Source organism: Aythya marila (genome assembly GCF_965140915.1).
Source record: "Aythya marila genome assembly, chromosome: 1".
Taxonomy (NCBI): Eukaryota; Metazoa; Chordata; class Aves; order Anseriformes; family Anatidae; genus Aythya; species Aythya marila.
The window spans coordinates 92,167,239-92,179,919 of record NC_139042.1 but is presented as its reverse complement, the minus strand read 5'-3'; the positions used below and the strand labels follow the sequence as shown (position 1 = coordinate 92,179,919).

The 12,681-nt window shown below is 46.3% G+C and overlaps 1 protein-coding gene across 4 annotated transcripts in view; it reads left to right on the top strand.

The window, feature by feature from the left end:
- The window catches only part of PDE9A (phosphodiesterase 9A), a 41,554-nt gene extending 29,260 nt beyond the window's left edge, over positions 1–12,294 (top strand). For all 4 annotated transcript variants that reach the window (XM_082769933.1, XM_082769934.1, XM_082769935.1 and 1 more), the window contains 9 exons: positions 2,459–2,545; positions 5,126–5,230; positions 5,831–5,913; positions 6,781–6,937; positions 8,121–8,234; positions 8,771–8,875; positions 9,392–9,520; positions 9,708–9,803; positions 11,311–12,294. In XM_082769933.1, coding sequence (XP_082626059.1) covers positions 2,459–2,545; positions 5,126–5,230; positions 5,831–5,913; positions 6,781–6,937; positions 8,121–8,234; positions 8,771–8,875; positions 9,392–9,520; positions 9,708–9,803; positions 11,311–11,361 — 927 coding nt within the window. In that variant the 3' untranslated portion in view covers positions 11,362–12,294. The remainder of the gene's footprint in view (positions 1–2,458; positions 2,546–5,125; positions 5,231–5,830; positions 5,914–6,780; positions 6,938–8,120; positions 8,235–8,770; positions 8,876–9,391; positions 9,521–9,707; positions 9,804–11,310) is intronic.
- The last annotated feature ends 387 nt before the right edge of the window (positions 12,295–12,681 follow it).

Genomic DNA, 12,681 nt, shown 5'->3' with positions numbered 1-12,681 from the left:
TCCTAATGTCTCACAATGACCAGTGCACTATCATTGCTGCCACAGGAGTTCTCCTGTGCCATTTCATCTGAAAAAAAATCAATCCCTAGCAAAGCACATGCTTAAGGGCATCAGCAATAATCAGTGAAGCTGAGTGCTGCTGTATGAAGGCAGGCAGAGGTGCATGTGTTGATTCATACACTTTTAGAAAAGGGTTTTTCTGCAGTGCATTGTGAAGAGGTTGCCAACCAGCATGCATGACCTGTCAGTATTTTCTTACTGCTTTTGCTTTTTCTTTTTTCCTATTGCTGCTGCAATTTTTTAGTGCTATTAGTGTTATTCTTTGTTCGTCACCTGTACTGCAGAAGCTCCTAGGAAGCTCACGTGTAGACCTCTGCAGAAACTTGAAGGCGAAGGATGCCCCCGTAATGGTCAGCTTATAATATAATCTAAAACAAGGTTCAGTAAATAAGAGCAAATGTCACCTAGGAAAAATGTAAGGGAGAGCAGGGCTAAACCAGGGGTTTAATGCTGGGCTTTCCTCAAGGGAAGGAGTGGGACGTTCTAGCAGCACCTCCAGCAGCAATTACCTTAATTACTGTCTCAATAAGACGAGTGCAAGAGTCATTCTGGCTCAGCACCTCTAGAGCAACATGACATGGAAAAACACCCCACACCCTCCCACAGGAACAGCATGCTTCCTGTCGGATATTGCATCTGGCTGGTAGAAGAGCAGAAGGGCTCTCCGGTGGCTTTGGGTCAGTCTCCCACTGGCAGAGGCTGGCAGCACATCCCACGGTCTGTGCCAAGCTGGGGCTGGTGCTCAGCAGTTACGGCTCCCTCCCCCAGCCCTTTTTCCCTGTATCACAGCCATACGGCTGCCCAGGCAAAATGGCTCGCCCCCAACTTTTCAGCTCTTGTCAGGTCTAACACACGAGAGAATTACGACCTGCCAGGTGGGCCGCAGCACTGCTGGCTCGTTGCTCTGCCTGTTAAGAAAGAATAGGGACAAAATGGAGACAAAAAATCATTATCCACGGATTCTTGTGCGCTGAGGCGTAGTGTTTTAGCACAGCAACTCGTTCCGAGTGCTGGGAAACACTATATGGTGGCGTGAAGGAGGCTAACAAGAGGGTGTGGAGATTAGGCATGCCCTGCAAGGAGGCATGCTGCTCAGCAATAAGATACTGTGCAAGCTCGGGTGAGCAGAGCACCAGATGGGTTTGTCTCACCCTTTCAGCTCTGGGTTGTGTTTACAGAGAGTATTTCGATTCTGCCAGTGCTTGTTTAGCAAGGAGCATTTGTCTGCATGCCCCACGTGGAGCAGGCAGATTACGAAACTGAGTTTCTCTGCTTTAGGTGGGCTAGGAGCAGGACACGGTGGTCTACAGCAAGACGCTGGGAGCACTGAGCAGCTTGTGGCATTGCCCCTTGGGTCCTGTAGGAAAAACTTTTTCTTCCTGTTTGAATGACTCAAAATCAGCCCCCTTGTTTCTGCATGAACGATGTATATTCCCTGGATACATATAAAAATTCATCAGATGAAGTCATTTTTCTGGGAGTGTTTGTAAGAGCCTACATAACACAAACCTAACCGACTGAAAATATCTCCCAGGCCACATTGGTGACATTGCACTCATCGTATCAAAACCCCCGGATCGGTCTCCAGCGAGGACTGCAGCGCCTCGTATCACGGCTGCACTTTACCCCCTGCAGATTTTGCCCTCAGAAATGGGAATGCAGATACGCAGGCTCCTGAACTCCCGGAAATCTGCTCGTGTCTGGCGGGTGGCAGCTGCTGTGTGCCCAGACACATCGGATTATCGATACCTCTCGTCTGCAACATGTTTTCGAACCCAGAAGACGAATGGGGAGCGGCAGGGCTGAACTGCCTGCATCCCCTTCCCGCTGCAGAGCAGATGCTGTCTCGGAGGAGCAGCCCGCCCTCGCCTTTCAGCTGCTGGGAGTCACAGCTAGAGTTCAAGGGAGTGGATGGATGTTCCCAAACCCGCTGCAGTGTTGCAGAGTTCGAACCAGAGCACGCATTTCTTGAGGGATAGCTTTCTGCTGTCAGTTGCTGTGCAGCTAGGACCTCAGCCGTTTCCATCCCTTGATTTCATTGAGAACTAGCACAAGCCCACATCCCCCCTGAATTAGAAAAATGGCTATACTTTTTCACGAGAAGAAATTGCTGTGATATGTACAAATCACAATTACTAAAGAGAGCTGGTGTGATTCAAAGCCCAGCACAAAACCTGTGAAGTCCACAGTGATCTGCCTACTTCAAAAAGCTCTCAGAACCTCTCTGCCTCCCCTCTTGTACTGTCTTTAATCATGCAATCTTTGAACGTCTTTCTTTCATCTTAGCAAGAGGGCCCTGCAATTATTCAATGCTTGCAAGGAGGAAATTCACTTTGCAACATACTGTAAACTCAGACGATATTTACCGAGCCAATAACCTGTCTATTCCTGCCTACAGATGCTGAGTTGTTTGGAACATATGTACCATGATCTCGGGCTGGTGAAAGACTTCAACATCAATCCTATCACGTTAAAGAGGTGGTTGGTAAGTATTTCAAATTACTGATATTTGCCATTTTTCAAATTTAAAATCAATAAGTGAAACACACAAGGAATTAATTTGGCTTACGCAAGTAATACCACTGAAATCAGGCAATCTATACAAATTCTTAAAATTTAAGTCCTTCAGCAGATGTTTGCATTCTTGTGGTCACAGATGACAATTCTCAATGACAATTTTTTAACTGCCTTGCATTTGTTTGCTGAGCTTTCTATTATTAAGAGCAGTTCATTTCCAGTGAGCGCTCTTGGAAACAAACATAAGTGGAGACAAGATGAGTAGCTTCAGATATGGTCAAAAAAATAGTCTTTGCAATAATTGTTCAGTGTGCTTAATCACAGGGAGTAAAAGAGCAAGGCCGGAAGGAAAAGGAAATTCTGAGAAGCTAAATAACTTTTTTTTTTTTTCTTTTTTCTCTTTTTTCCTTTGGTCTTTAATGTTGAGAATTTGGCAGAGATGCAAACCATGAAAGACAAGATCATAGCAAAACTAAGATGTCTATAGAAGAGATGCTGGAGCATTACAAAGTCAGTGTTGTCAGGTCCAAGAAAGACTGCAAGACAAAATTTGCCAAAAGCATTGACTTTCTCAGGCAAAAAAAAAAAAAAAAAAAAAAAAAAAAAAGCTTTCTCAGAAAAACCTATCATATTCCTAGAGGATGTGGAGCAGTAAATGTTCTGCTGATTGTTTAAGAAGGATTTAGGGATGCTCTGAAGAATTACAGTTAGCTGAACTTGCTCATCCACCTGGAAAATTGATCAAAACAAGACTTAAAAACATCGTGTTCAGTATGTGGATGTCTTGTACAATTTCTCTAGAGAAGAATTATGTCTTGCCAGTCTCCTCCTGAGGACTGTGCACAGAATAGAGGGGACAGTTTGGCTGTTTTACATGCTTGATGTAGACCCCCAGGAAGGACTGAACAAATTCCACACTTTCAGAGAAGGTGGCTAGAAAACACAAAGCATCATCTCAACAAGAGCAGAGGCACCTGGGCACCAGCATGCACAGGGCAGAGGTTGTCACGGCTTGGGGTGCTGCTGCAGGCTGAAGGCTTTAGGGTGATTAGAGACTGGAGGAAGGGATAAAGGGGACTACAGTTACTATGAGGTCCCTAGATAAGGCATAAAACTTAGCTGGAGTTTATGTGTAGGATCGGTTAAGCCATTTTAGAAAAATCCTATGACTGTATTAAAGGGGAGAGAAAAAAAAGGATCAGGAACTGGGAAATCTCTCCCCGAAGAAGGCAGATGAAAAGCTTGGTGCTGCTGACCTTAGAAAGCAGCTGAACGGAAGGGGTAGGATGAAACCCAATACAATCAGGGCTAGCACAGAGCAAATGAAACAGAAATCCTCCTCCTCCTGTCTCACAGCCTGAAAACACAGGCAACAAGGTGGCACGTCAGCACACACCAACATGCCACCCACGAGCACTAGGGCAGGCAGCTTCCCATTAGCTTGCATCTCCACGTAGTTTGTTACCACTAGCATTTGCGAACAATGAGGGGAGGTGTTTTTTTTTTTTTTATGTATTTTCCATTCTCAAACACCGCCTTCACAGAAAGATGCTTTAAAAAAAAATAATCCTGGAGGACTTTGCTTCCACCTGTGCTACCTCCCCAGGCACAGCGTGGGCACCGGTTTGAACTGAAAGCGGGTGAGGAAAAGCCGCCTCTGGCGCACGCCTGCCTTCCTGCTCCCACATCCACTGGCTGCAGAAACGTTCCAGAAAGCGGAGGGGAGGATGACTAACGCAGCCCAGTCACTCCAGCCCTCCAGTGCTCTGAGTCAGGGCTCCCCTGGGATGCTCGGGGCTGCGCTGCTGGATGCATACGTTACAGCCCCGCGGTGCTGCACGGTGCCTGGGCACGACCGCGGTGCCGGTGCGGTGGTGGTGAGATGCCGCCCACCAGCCCGGCTGTCAGCTATAGCGGGGTGTTAGTTGTTGTTTGTTGTAAAATGAAGTGACATTTCTGAAGTCCCTGCTGAAGAAGAAGCTGAGCGGCTTTTGCAATGAAGCCCCCCAAATATTTCAGGAGCATTGAAAGCCCACAGCTCTCTTGACTTCATCTAAAACCTCCTAGAATTCGGTTTCCTGGTTGAAGGGCTGGATCCTGGTGGGGCATGAGGATTCTTGCTGTAAATTCACCCTTTATAAAGGTGCAAGAGAGGGCACTGGCGATGTACTTTGAGCTCTTTCCACGCCCCAGCGCTGCTGTTTACCCACCAGTTCAGGATGAGAGCACAGAGCCCTGTCGCCAGCCTGAGATGCACCTCCAGCTGTGCTGGGATGTTTGCCTGGGGCCAGCTGGTCGGAGGGAGAAGCTGATGCCGGCTTTACCTGCTGGAAGACTCTTGAAAGGCAGTGACCTCTCATCCTCCCCTCTAAAGGCAGCGTCAGGTCCCTGTGCTGCCACCCTGTCCTAACAGAGACTGATGCTGGGCTCCACAGGACTCCTGTGGGGACACTGAGTGCCCCCAGGGACAGCATGAAGCATACACACACACGTTTTTATAAAGAAAGAGCTCTCCTATCTCTGACCACTCCACTCCCTCTCTTTGCAGCTGTGCATTCATGACAACTACAGAAACAACCCCTTTCACAATTTCCGGCACTGCTTCTGCGTGACCCAGATGATGTACAGCATGATCTCGCTCTGCAGTCTCCAGGTATGTGTCTTTCTGTAGAAACCAGATTTGATCCAGTCAGAAATAGCCTTTTTTTTTTTTTTTTTTTTTTTAATCCATAGTTATACATCTCAGCTTCTGTCATTTCTTGCCGGGAGTATGGAGAAAAACTTGTTTGAATGAACTTGTTGAAGTTCATCCTATTCAGAAGCTGTAGAGATACTGAGTTTTATTTTTTTTCCCACTCTTGCCATGGCTTTAGTTAATGCAGAATATAATGGCAGCTACCTTCCAGCCCTACCTTAACTAATCAGGATGCCCAAATGACCTGTTAAGGGCCTGTGCTGCTATCTCCGTGCTTTTATATGAGCTCTGAAGTAAAAGCAAGTTTCAAGCAAATTGGCTCCTTTGAGCTGCTGCTATTTAATGCAACAAAGTCAAATCTGAGTCATTTTTGCTGGAAGGGAAGGCAGAATTCTCTCTCTTGACTGAAGTAAATGGATGTATAGAAAAATACCTCGTTTTGCTCAGATTTGCTTCTCTCCGAAATGTAAATGTAGGTGTTTTTTTTAACTTCTTTTAATTTCTGGGAACAGGCGAAGTAGAAATTGCAATGCTACATTAACGTTTTGTATTTTGCAGGATAAATTTTCCCAAATCGACATCTTGATTCTCATGACTGCGGCAGTATGCCACGACTTGGACCATCCGGGCTATAACAACACGTAAGTCTGCCTTGTGCTTGCCTTAGAGCCTGTTGGGAAGGCAAGGCCAGCTGGCATTTTTGGTGGAGCAGGTTTTCCTTCTCACAGCTTGAGCTGGCAACGACCTTCCCCCAAGGCCCTGCCATTCACTCATGCATGGGCTAAGGCAGAAAACTCAGGTCTGGATGGGGGCTGCCAGCTGGCCTTGGCTCTGTAAGGGAAAGGCTTTTGCAGATCTCTGCCTCAGCTAGTCCCCCCGCTCCTGAGAAAACAAAGTAAATGTTTCACAGCTGAGAGAATGAAGGCATAGACGCGTATAGCTCCACCATCCAAGATGGAATAATTGCACTAAAATGCCAAGGGTTATTTGACTTGCACATTACTTCGTAATTATTAATTATGAAATGTATGTTCTCCTATTTAATACCATGTCAGGAAATTAGATTTGTTGACCCATGGTCACTTTTGTGTGCATGTATGCCTGTGTGAAGAACAGAGGAAGATGATCTAATTTATTTGTAGCCACTCATTAAATAAGGGCAGAGCTCAGTTCCGACTGAGATCTGTGAGAATCTGTCCATCAGCATCAGTGGGGGTTGGATGAAGCCCAGACAGCTCCTTCTGTGTTTATTTTATGTGACTTTAAGCTACAGAGACTTGGTGAAATAATAAATAAATAAAAAAAAAAGACGGAGGAAGAGTGTCTGAGATGATGTTAGAGTCCTATCTGTCTTCTCTAAAAATCTGATTTAGTATTAACAATCAAAAGCCAAACTGTAGCTAATTGAATAAGTATTCAGAAGAATGTAAATAAAAGGAAGCAGCATGATTTAGAGCAGCTAGTGTGAGTCTGCAGGAGCTCTCATTGTTTTTCTTTCTGTACATTAGCTATCAGATAAATGCACGAACGGAGCTGGCAGTACGCTACAATGACATCTCCCCACTGGAGAACCATCACTGTGCTGTGGCTTTCCAGATCATTTCCCAGCCAGAATATAACATTTTCTCCAATGTCGACCAGGACCAATTCAAGCAGATAAGACAGGTACGAATGCTGGTCTCATCTGTGCTATACAGACTGTTCCCACAGATGCAGCATGCACATCCTCCCTGCTGTATGCTGCAAAGTGAATCATTCCCCAGAAGGTAAGACTGAAAAAGCCCCTCACACTGGGAGGATCCAAGAGGGATTCTTGGAAAATGTCCACAGGAGCACTTCCTGGAATGTCTTGCTGAGAAATAATGAGCACATCCTGACTGTTAAAGCCCATGACATTTTTTGTGTAGTTATTTATGTTATTGAAGGAGCCGATTAGCTCTGTCTGGGAAAGGATCATGCTCTCGTGGTAGAAGTTTATGCTTTAAGAGAACGTTGCATTAATTTTAAAGCAGGGCTTCAAAATGGGAAAAGATTTGCAACAGCAGAGCACTTCTACAGTTGAAGAGGCTCTGGCGGACTGAGAGTTGTCACGGTTATCCCTGAGAAAGGGAAATATGCTAGAATTCCCATTAGAGCACTAGGGACCAAAATTTCTTCTTAGTTTCTACATTACAGCTTCCTTCACACCAACTGAAATTGCAGACCAATGTGAGGGCTCACACGCTGGTCCTTTTGGAGTCACTGATTCTGCTGGTGCAGGGGAAGCAGGCATGGGCCCAAAAGGGACTGATCTGCATGAGAACCCACAACTTTAAATTAACCACATATTTTCCCATCATAAGCCATGCCTTGCACAAGGATATGGAGCTCCTAACATATTGGTTGTGCTTGGTTATTTCAAAGCCCTTCATCCAAGAAGGATGAGCACTACTACTGGTAGTAGTGCGGGTCTGCTGGTCTTTCTCTCTTCTTTGTTGTCCCCATTAAGAGTCAGAACCAAAGTGTGCACCGCTTTGCAAGGGAACAAAAGTGGATCTTGGCAAATAGAGAGCAGCTTGTAGCATCCTGTTGTAAAGTTTGTATTTCCACACTTAGTCAATCAGAAAGGAAAAACCTTAGCACCTTTGGAATATCACACCAGTGTCACAGATCTGTCCAACCGAGATCTTCATATGCCATCAACTTTCTATTACCCTTTTCCAGTTTGTTTGGTGGTTCCAAGTCTACATTGTGTTAACAATGTAGTAATACATAAGGTTTTTCATGTGTGAAAGACCCTATTTTACTCTGCAATAATAGACTTTGTAAAGAATGTCAAGTTTATATGTGAACATGTTTTCTTTGCTAGGGGATAATTACGTTGATCCTGGCTACAGACATGGCGAGACATGCAGAAATACTGGACTCTTTCAAGGAAAAAATGGAAAATTTTGATTACTCAAATGAAGAACACATGACCTGTGTAAGGAGATTTTGTGGATTATCATTTTTCTGTGCACAGTGTGAAATCTTGTAGATTAATGTTCATTTATTTAAAAATCAAGATCCAAGGTTCGTTGTTAAAAAAGAATCCCCTGCCCCACCAAAATGATTTTAAATTTGGAATTAGTCTCTATTAAATAGACTATTCCGGCTTTAAAAGTCCTGGAGTCTTTAACACCCAGGGAAGCCTTTCCCCACAGCCTCTAAGCCTTGCTTCACAATGAGCTTCATGGCCTTTTGGGACCGAACCTCTTCACACAGCAGGGAAGCACACATCCTGCTGGATCGCATCCCAGTGTTGCAGACAGGGCAAACAAGGCAGAGCGTGGAGAAGTGGTTTACACAGGGTAACTGGGAGAATGGAACAGAATCCATTCGAGACCCCTGATTTATTTCTAAAGCTGTCCTTTCTGTCTGAGAACATGCCCTCCCACTGCATTGTAAGGACACGGGTTCTGGCTAGGGGAAAAGGGGCTGGCATGAAGACTGGAGTATTAAAGGATTATCCTCTTTCAGCTGAAGATGATACTGATAAAATGCTGCGATATCTCCAACGAAGTCCGCCCGATGGAAGTTGCAGAGCCCTGGGTAGATTGCTTGCTAGAGGAATATTTTATGCAGGTAAGAATGAGGGAGCAACGCAGTCGCACAACGGGCTGCTGTGGCCAGATCCCACCTCAGCTCTGGGTGCTCGGCTGCCTGACAGCCTGGGCTAGCTCTGGGACAGAAAGGCTTCTTTTATGGAAAGCCAAAGAAGCAGGTGAGCAAGACAAGCTGTTCAGAAAGCAAATGAATGCAACTGACTGCAATTCATGGAGGATAGACAACACTCTTCTAGCTCACTGAATCTGCAGCTTTTTCCTCAAAAATACAATTTCTCTGTGCCTTATTGTTTTGGCCACCCAAAAAAAAAGTGCCCACAGGCCAGTAGGTGAAAGTCTGCAGTGGGATATCTTTTTTGCATGTGCAGTCTCTGACTCCCCTGCCCATGAATTTGCATAGAAACAGTAAGTTATGACACCACTGAGATCTGCACCTGAAGGCTACCGCCCTTTAGCTACCTGTCTGCTTGGTACATTGCTCTCCCTATGGGCTTGCAGCCAAGATTAACATCCCTTAACTCTGGATTTGTTCCAGAGTGACCGAGAAAAATCAGAGGGGCTTCCCGTGGCACCTTTCATGGACCGCGATAAAGTGACCAAGCCGACGGCGCAGATCGGCTTCCTGAAGTTCGTTCTCATCCCCATGTTCGAGACGGTAACAAAGGTGGGTCAGCCAAGGCCAGGGGCAGAACCAGGAGCATGCAGAGCTTCGTCATGGGCTCTGATGGGTGTTGAATTAGCCAGGGAAATGAGGATGTTTGCTCCACACCCTGCCTTGTGTCCACTTCTAGCATGTACGGGTTAATGAATGCGAGAGGAGACGTCAGCTTTCTCTCTTGTTTTTCATCCAGCTATTCCCAGAAGTGGAGGAGGTGATGCTCCAGCCCCTTTGGGAATCCAGGGACCGCTATGAGGAATTAAAACAGATAGATGATGCTATGAGAGAGGTGAGCCATAAATATCTCCTTGATAAAGCAAACATTGTGATTTCATAAGTGAAACACTGTAATTTAATAGCCCTTTAATTTCAAAACAGTAGGAATGCTTCTAGCATAGTCATAATCATGAGAAACACATTAATCACACTGAGCTGGAGGCAGGCACGTGCCACCAAACAGTCTGCATGCACACGAGCAGCCTGCACCCACCCCAGCATGGCTGTGGGGATGGAGATGCCTGTAGGAGGGGCACCTGGAGGACAAGCCCAGGGAAAACAACCTGAGGGGAGAGCAACAGCAAACTGCTCTTCCAAGAGGGAGCTGCCTTCCCCTGGGAAGGAGCTGGCCTGGACTGGGTAGCAGAAAATGTCCTGGGCTCGGGCAGTTCAAGGGACTGCACCACCGAGACATCTTTTCTGGGAAGGAACCTCCACTCACATGTCTGTCAACAGGGACGGGCTTGAATTTTATGAGGGGTTGCTCTCAGATACACAGCATCTAGCAGGATTGAACACAAAGCAAATGAAACCGTCCACAGCTCAGGCTGAGTGGGGACCTGTTTACAAAGAGCCTCTTGTTTTGACGTGTAAGGCTTAGGGAAGGTCGGATATACATGTAACAGTCTTTGCTCCCTCCAGTCACAGCTGTGTGGCCTCCAGGCTCCATCAGCAGGGCAGAGCCCAAGGCCAAAACCCAGGAGTGGGTGCCCCAGCCTGCCCCAGGAGGCACGTATGCCTTCCTTGCATGCCTCTTCCAGCACTTCATTGCTGTGCTGAGACAGGCAGCAAAACCTGCCTGAAAGGCATTGCACTCCTAGGTTTTCTCAGACGTGAACGAATTTATCATGTAGACAGGACACTCTCTGTCACTGTGTCATTAAATAAATTGGGAAGTGCCCTGGGGAAATGAAGGTTCATTCACATGGATGTCCCAGGCTGGAGGAGGAGGATGGTGGTGGCTTTCTGCTGTAGCTCCCACCTCCTTCCAAGTGGTTTGGAGGAAAAGCCTCTCAGCAGCACAAATCCTAAGGCTGGCTAATCAAAGACCACACATTTTGAGGGCGCTGAGTTATAAATGAGAATAAAGTCTTCAGTTTAGAGTGGAGCATTTCTCAAAGGAGGGAAGAAGAACTCGAAGATGAGTGCAAGACTTTCCAAGACCTCTTCATTTTTCAACCCGAGCTGAAATTTTACTTCTGCTTTACAGAAGCTGTCAAAACAGAAAGTTCATACAAACCGATGGAGCTTTAATTACGGTCTGTTGACACAAGAGGTCTTAGGAAAATACAAGCTGCCTGAATTCAGAAATAACCTGAAACAAGAGGGGTTAGCGAATAGTCCTAGAGCATAACGGGGCAGATGGTAGGAACACCGAGTTCTGTTTCCTCCAGGCCTCGCCCCAGTGCTGTTTGGATGAAATGTTGCCTGTGCCATAGCAAGCTGTGGGGAGATGAGTGCTGGATTCACAGCAGCTGTGCAAATCCACAATGCTAATGTTGCTTTGCTCTTCCTCCCAGTTGCAGCAGAAGAAAAACGACAGCCTGACCACCGGCAGTACCGAGAAATGAGACGAGAAGGACTTTGAGCAAAGCATAACCCCTAAGGTTATTTTCTTTCCAAGAAATACTGTATTTGCCAACCAGACCTGACGGCTACGTCAAAACCCAGCGGGGACCACTCAGGAGGAGAGGTGGCAAGGGGGGATGCCCTGCCCGCCCGCCCGGGCACTGCCACCCCTGCGGACGCCGTGCAGGTTGCAGCACAGCTCCCGCCTGCAGCGTTTTTGGCCACCACTGGGAATTAGGCCTGCTGTCTTTAAGGGCAAAGTGGAGCTGAGAAAGGAGCCGTTTCTGGAAAAAAAAAATGATCCACTGGCGTCCAAAAACAAAAGAAAAAGTTGTTTTAGTCAAGATACCACATATACGTGTACAGCGGTATGCTAATTGCAGCATAGCTTAACAGATGCTTGTATTCTGACAGGGGCCCTGGCAGATATTTTTGTTTGCCAAGTAGGCCCTAATGACACATTTCTCTGTATTATTCTCTGAATTTTATAGTGTTCACAGTACATTCAGAAGCCCAGCAATTTTGTTTTTCTATACTAGAAGAAGTCAGAAAAAAAAAAAAAAAAAAAACCTTCATGGGTTTGCGGGTTCTCTTTGAGGCCCTGTACAGCTGGCGTCAGGGGGTCCTTCAGCACAAGCAAAGGGGGGGGAGCACCACGCTGACACCACTGTGCAAGCAGATTTTTACCCTCATGGAAGCAAAAAGCAAAACCACCACCAAGAGGAACCTTCAAAGATGTACAGATTTTTTTTTTTTTTACTTTTAAACTGATCTGCTAAATAATATATTCTTCTACAGAAGTGGGTGTCGTACTTGTTTTCTTTTGCGTATGTGTCCACAGAGTGAACCCAAGTGAATGCAAGGTGAGGGGCTGTTAATGAGAGGGGAGGGTCTGGTCTCCTTAAGATGAGAGGTTTCAGAAACAATTTTGGTGATATAATCATACCATGAGAGCAGCACGGAAGGAGCATCCCTTGCAGCGATGCCTTGCAAAGGCTGGGAGCCTCACAGACTGCAATATTATCTCAATGCAGCTATCCCTGAGTCCTGCTTGCACATTTCCTGAGCTCCTTGACAGAGCCACAGCCTGCTCGCTCTGCTGGTGCCTCTTCCTGCCAGGCTGCCTGCTCCTTTAAGCAGCTGTTTGTGTGCATGCTTTGGGCTTTCTGCTGCAAGCTGGAGAAGGGTCTGCCCCCTGGATTTGCACAGTCTTGGGGGATCCCACGGTAGATGTGAAATCCAAGCATGGGGTCAGCTCCCAGCTCTGCAGGCGTCTTCACGAACAAATGAACTAAGCCCTAGTTTTGATTAACCTCAAAACT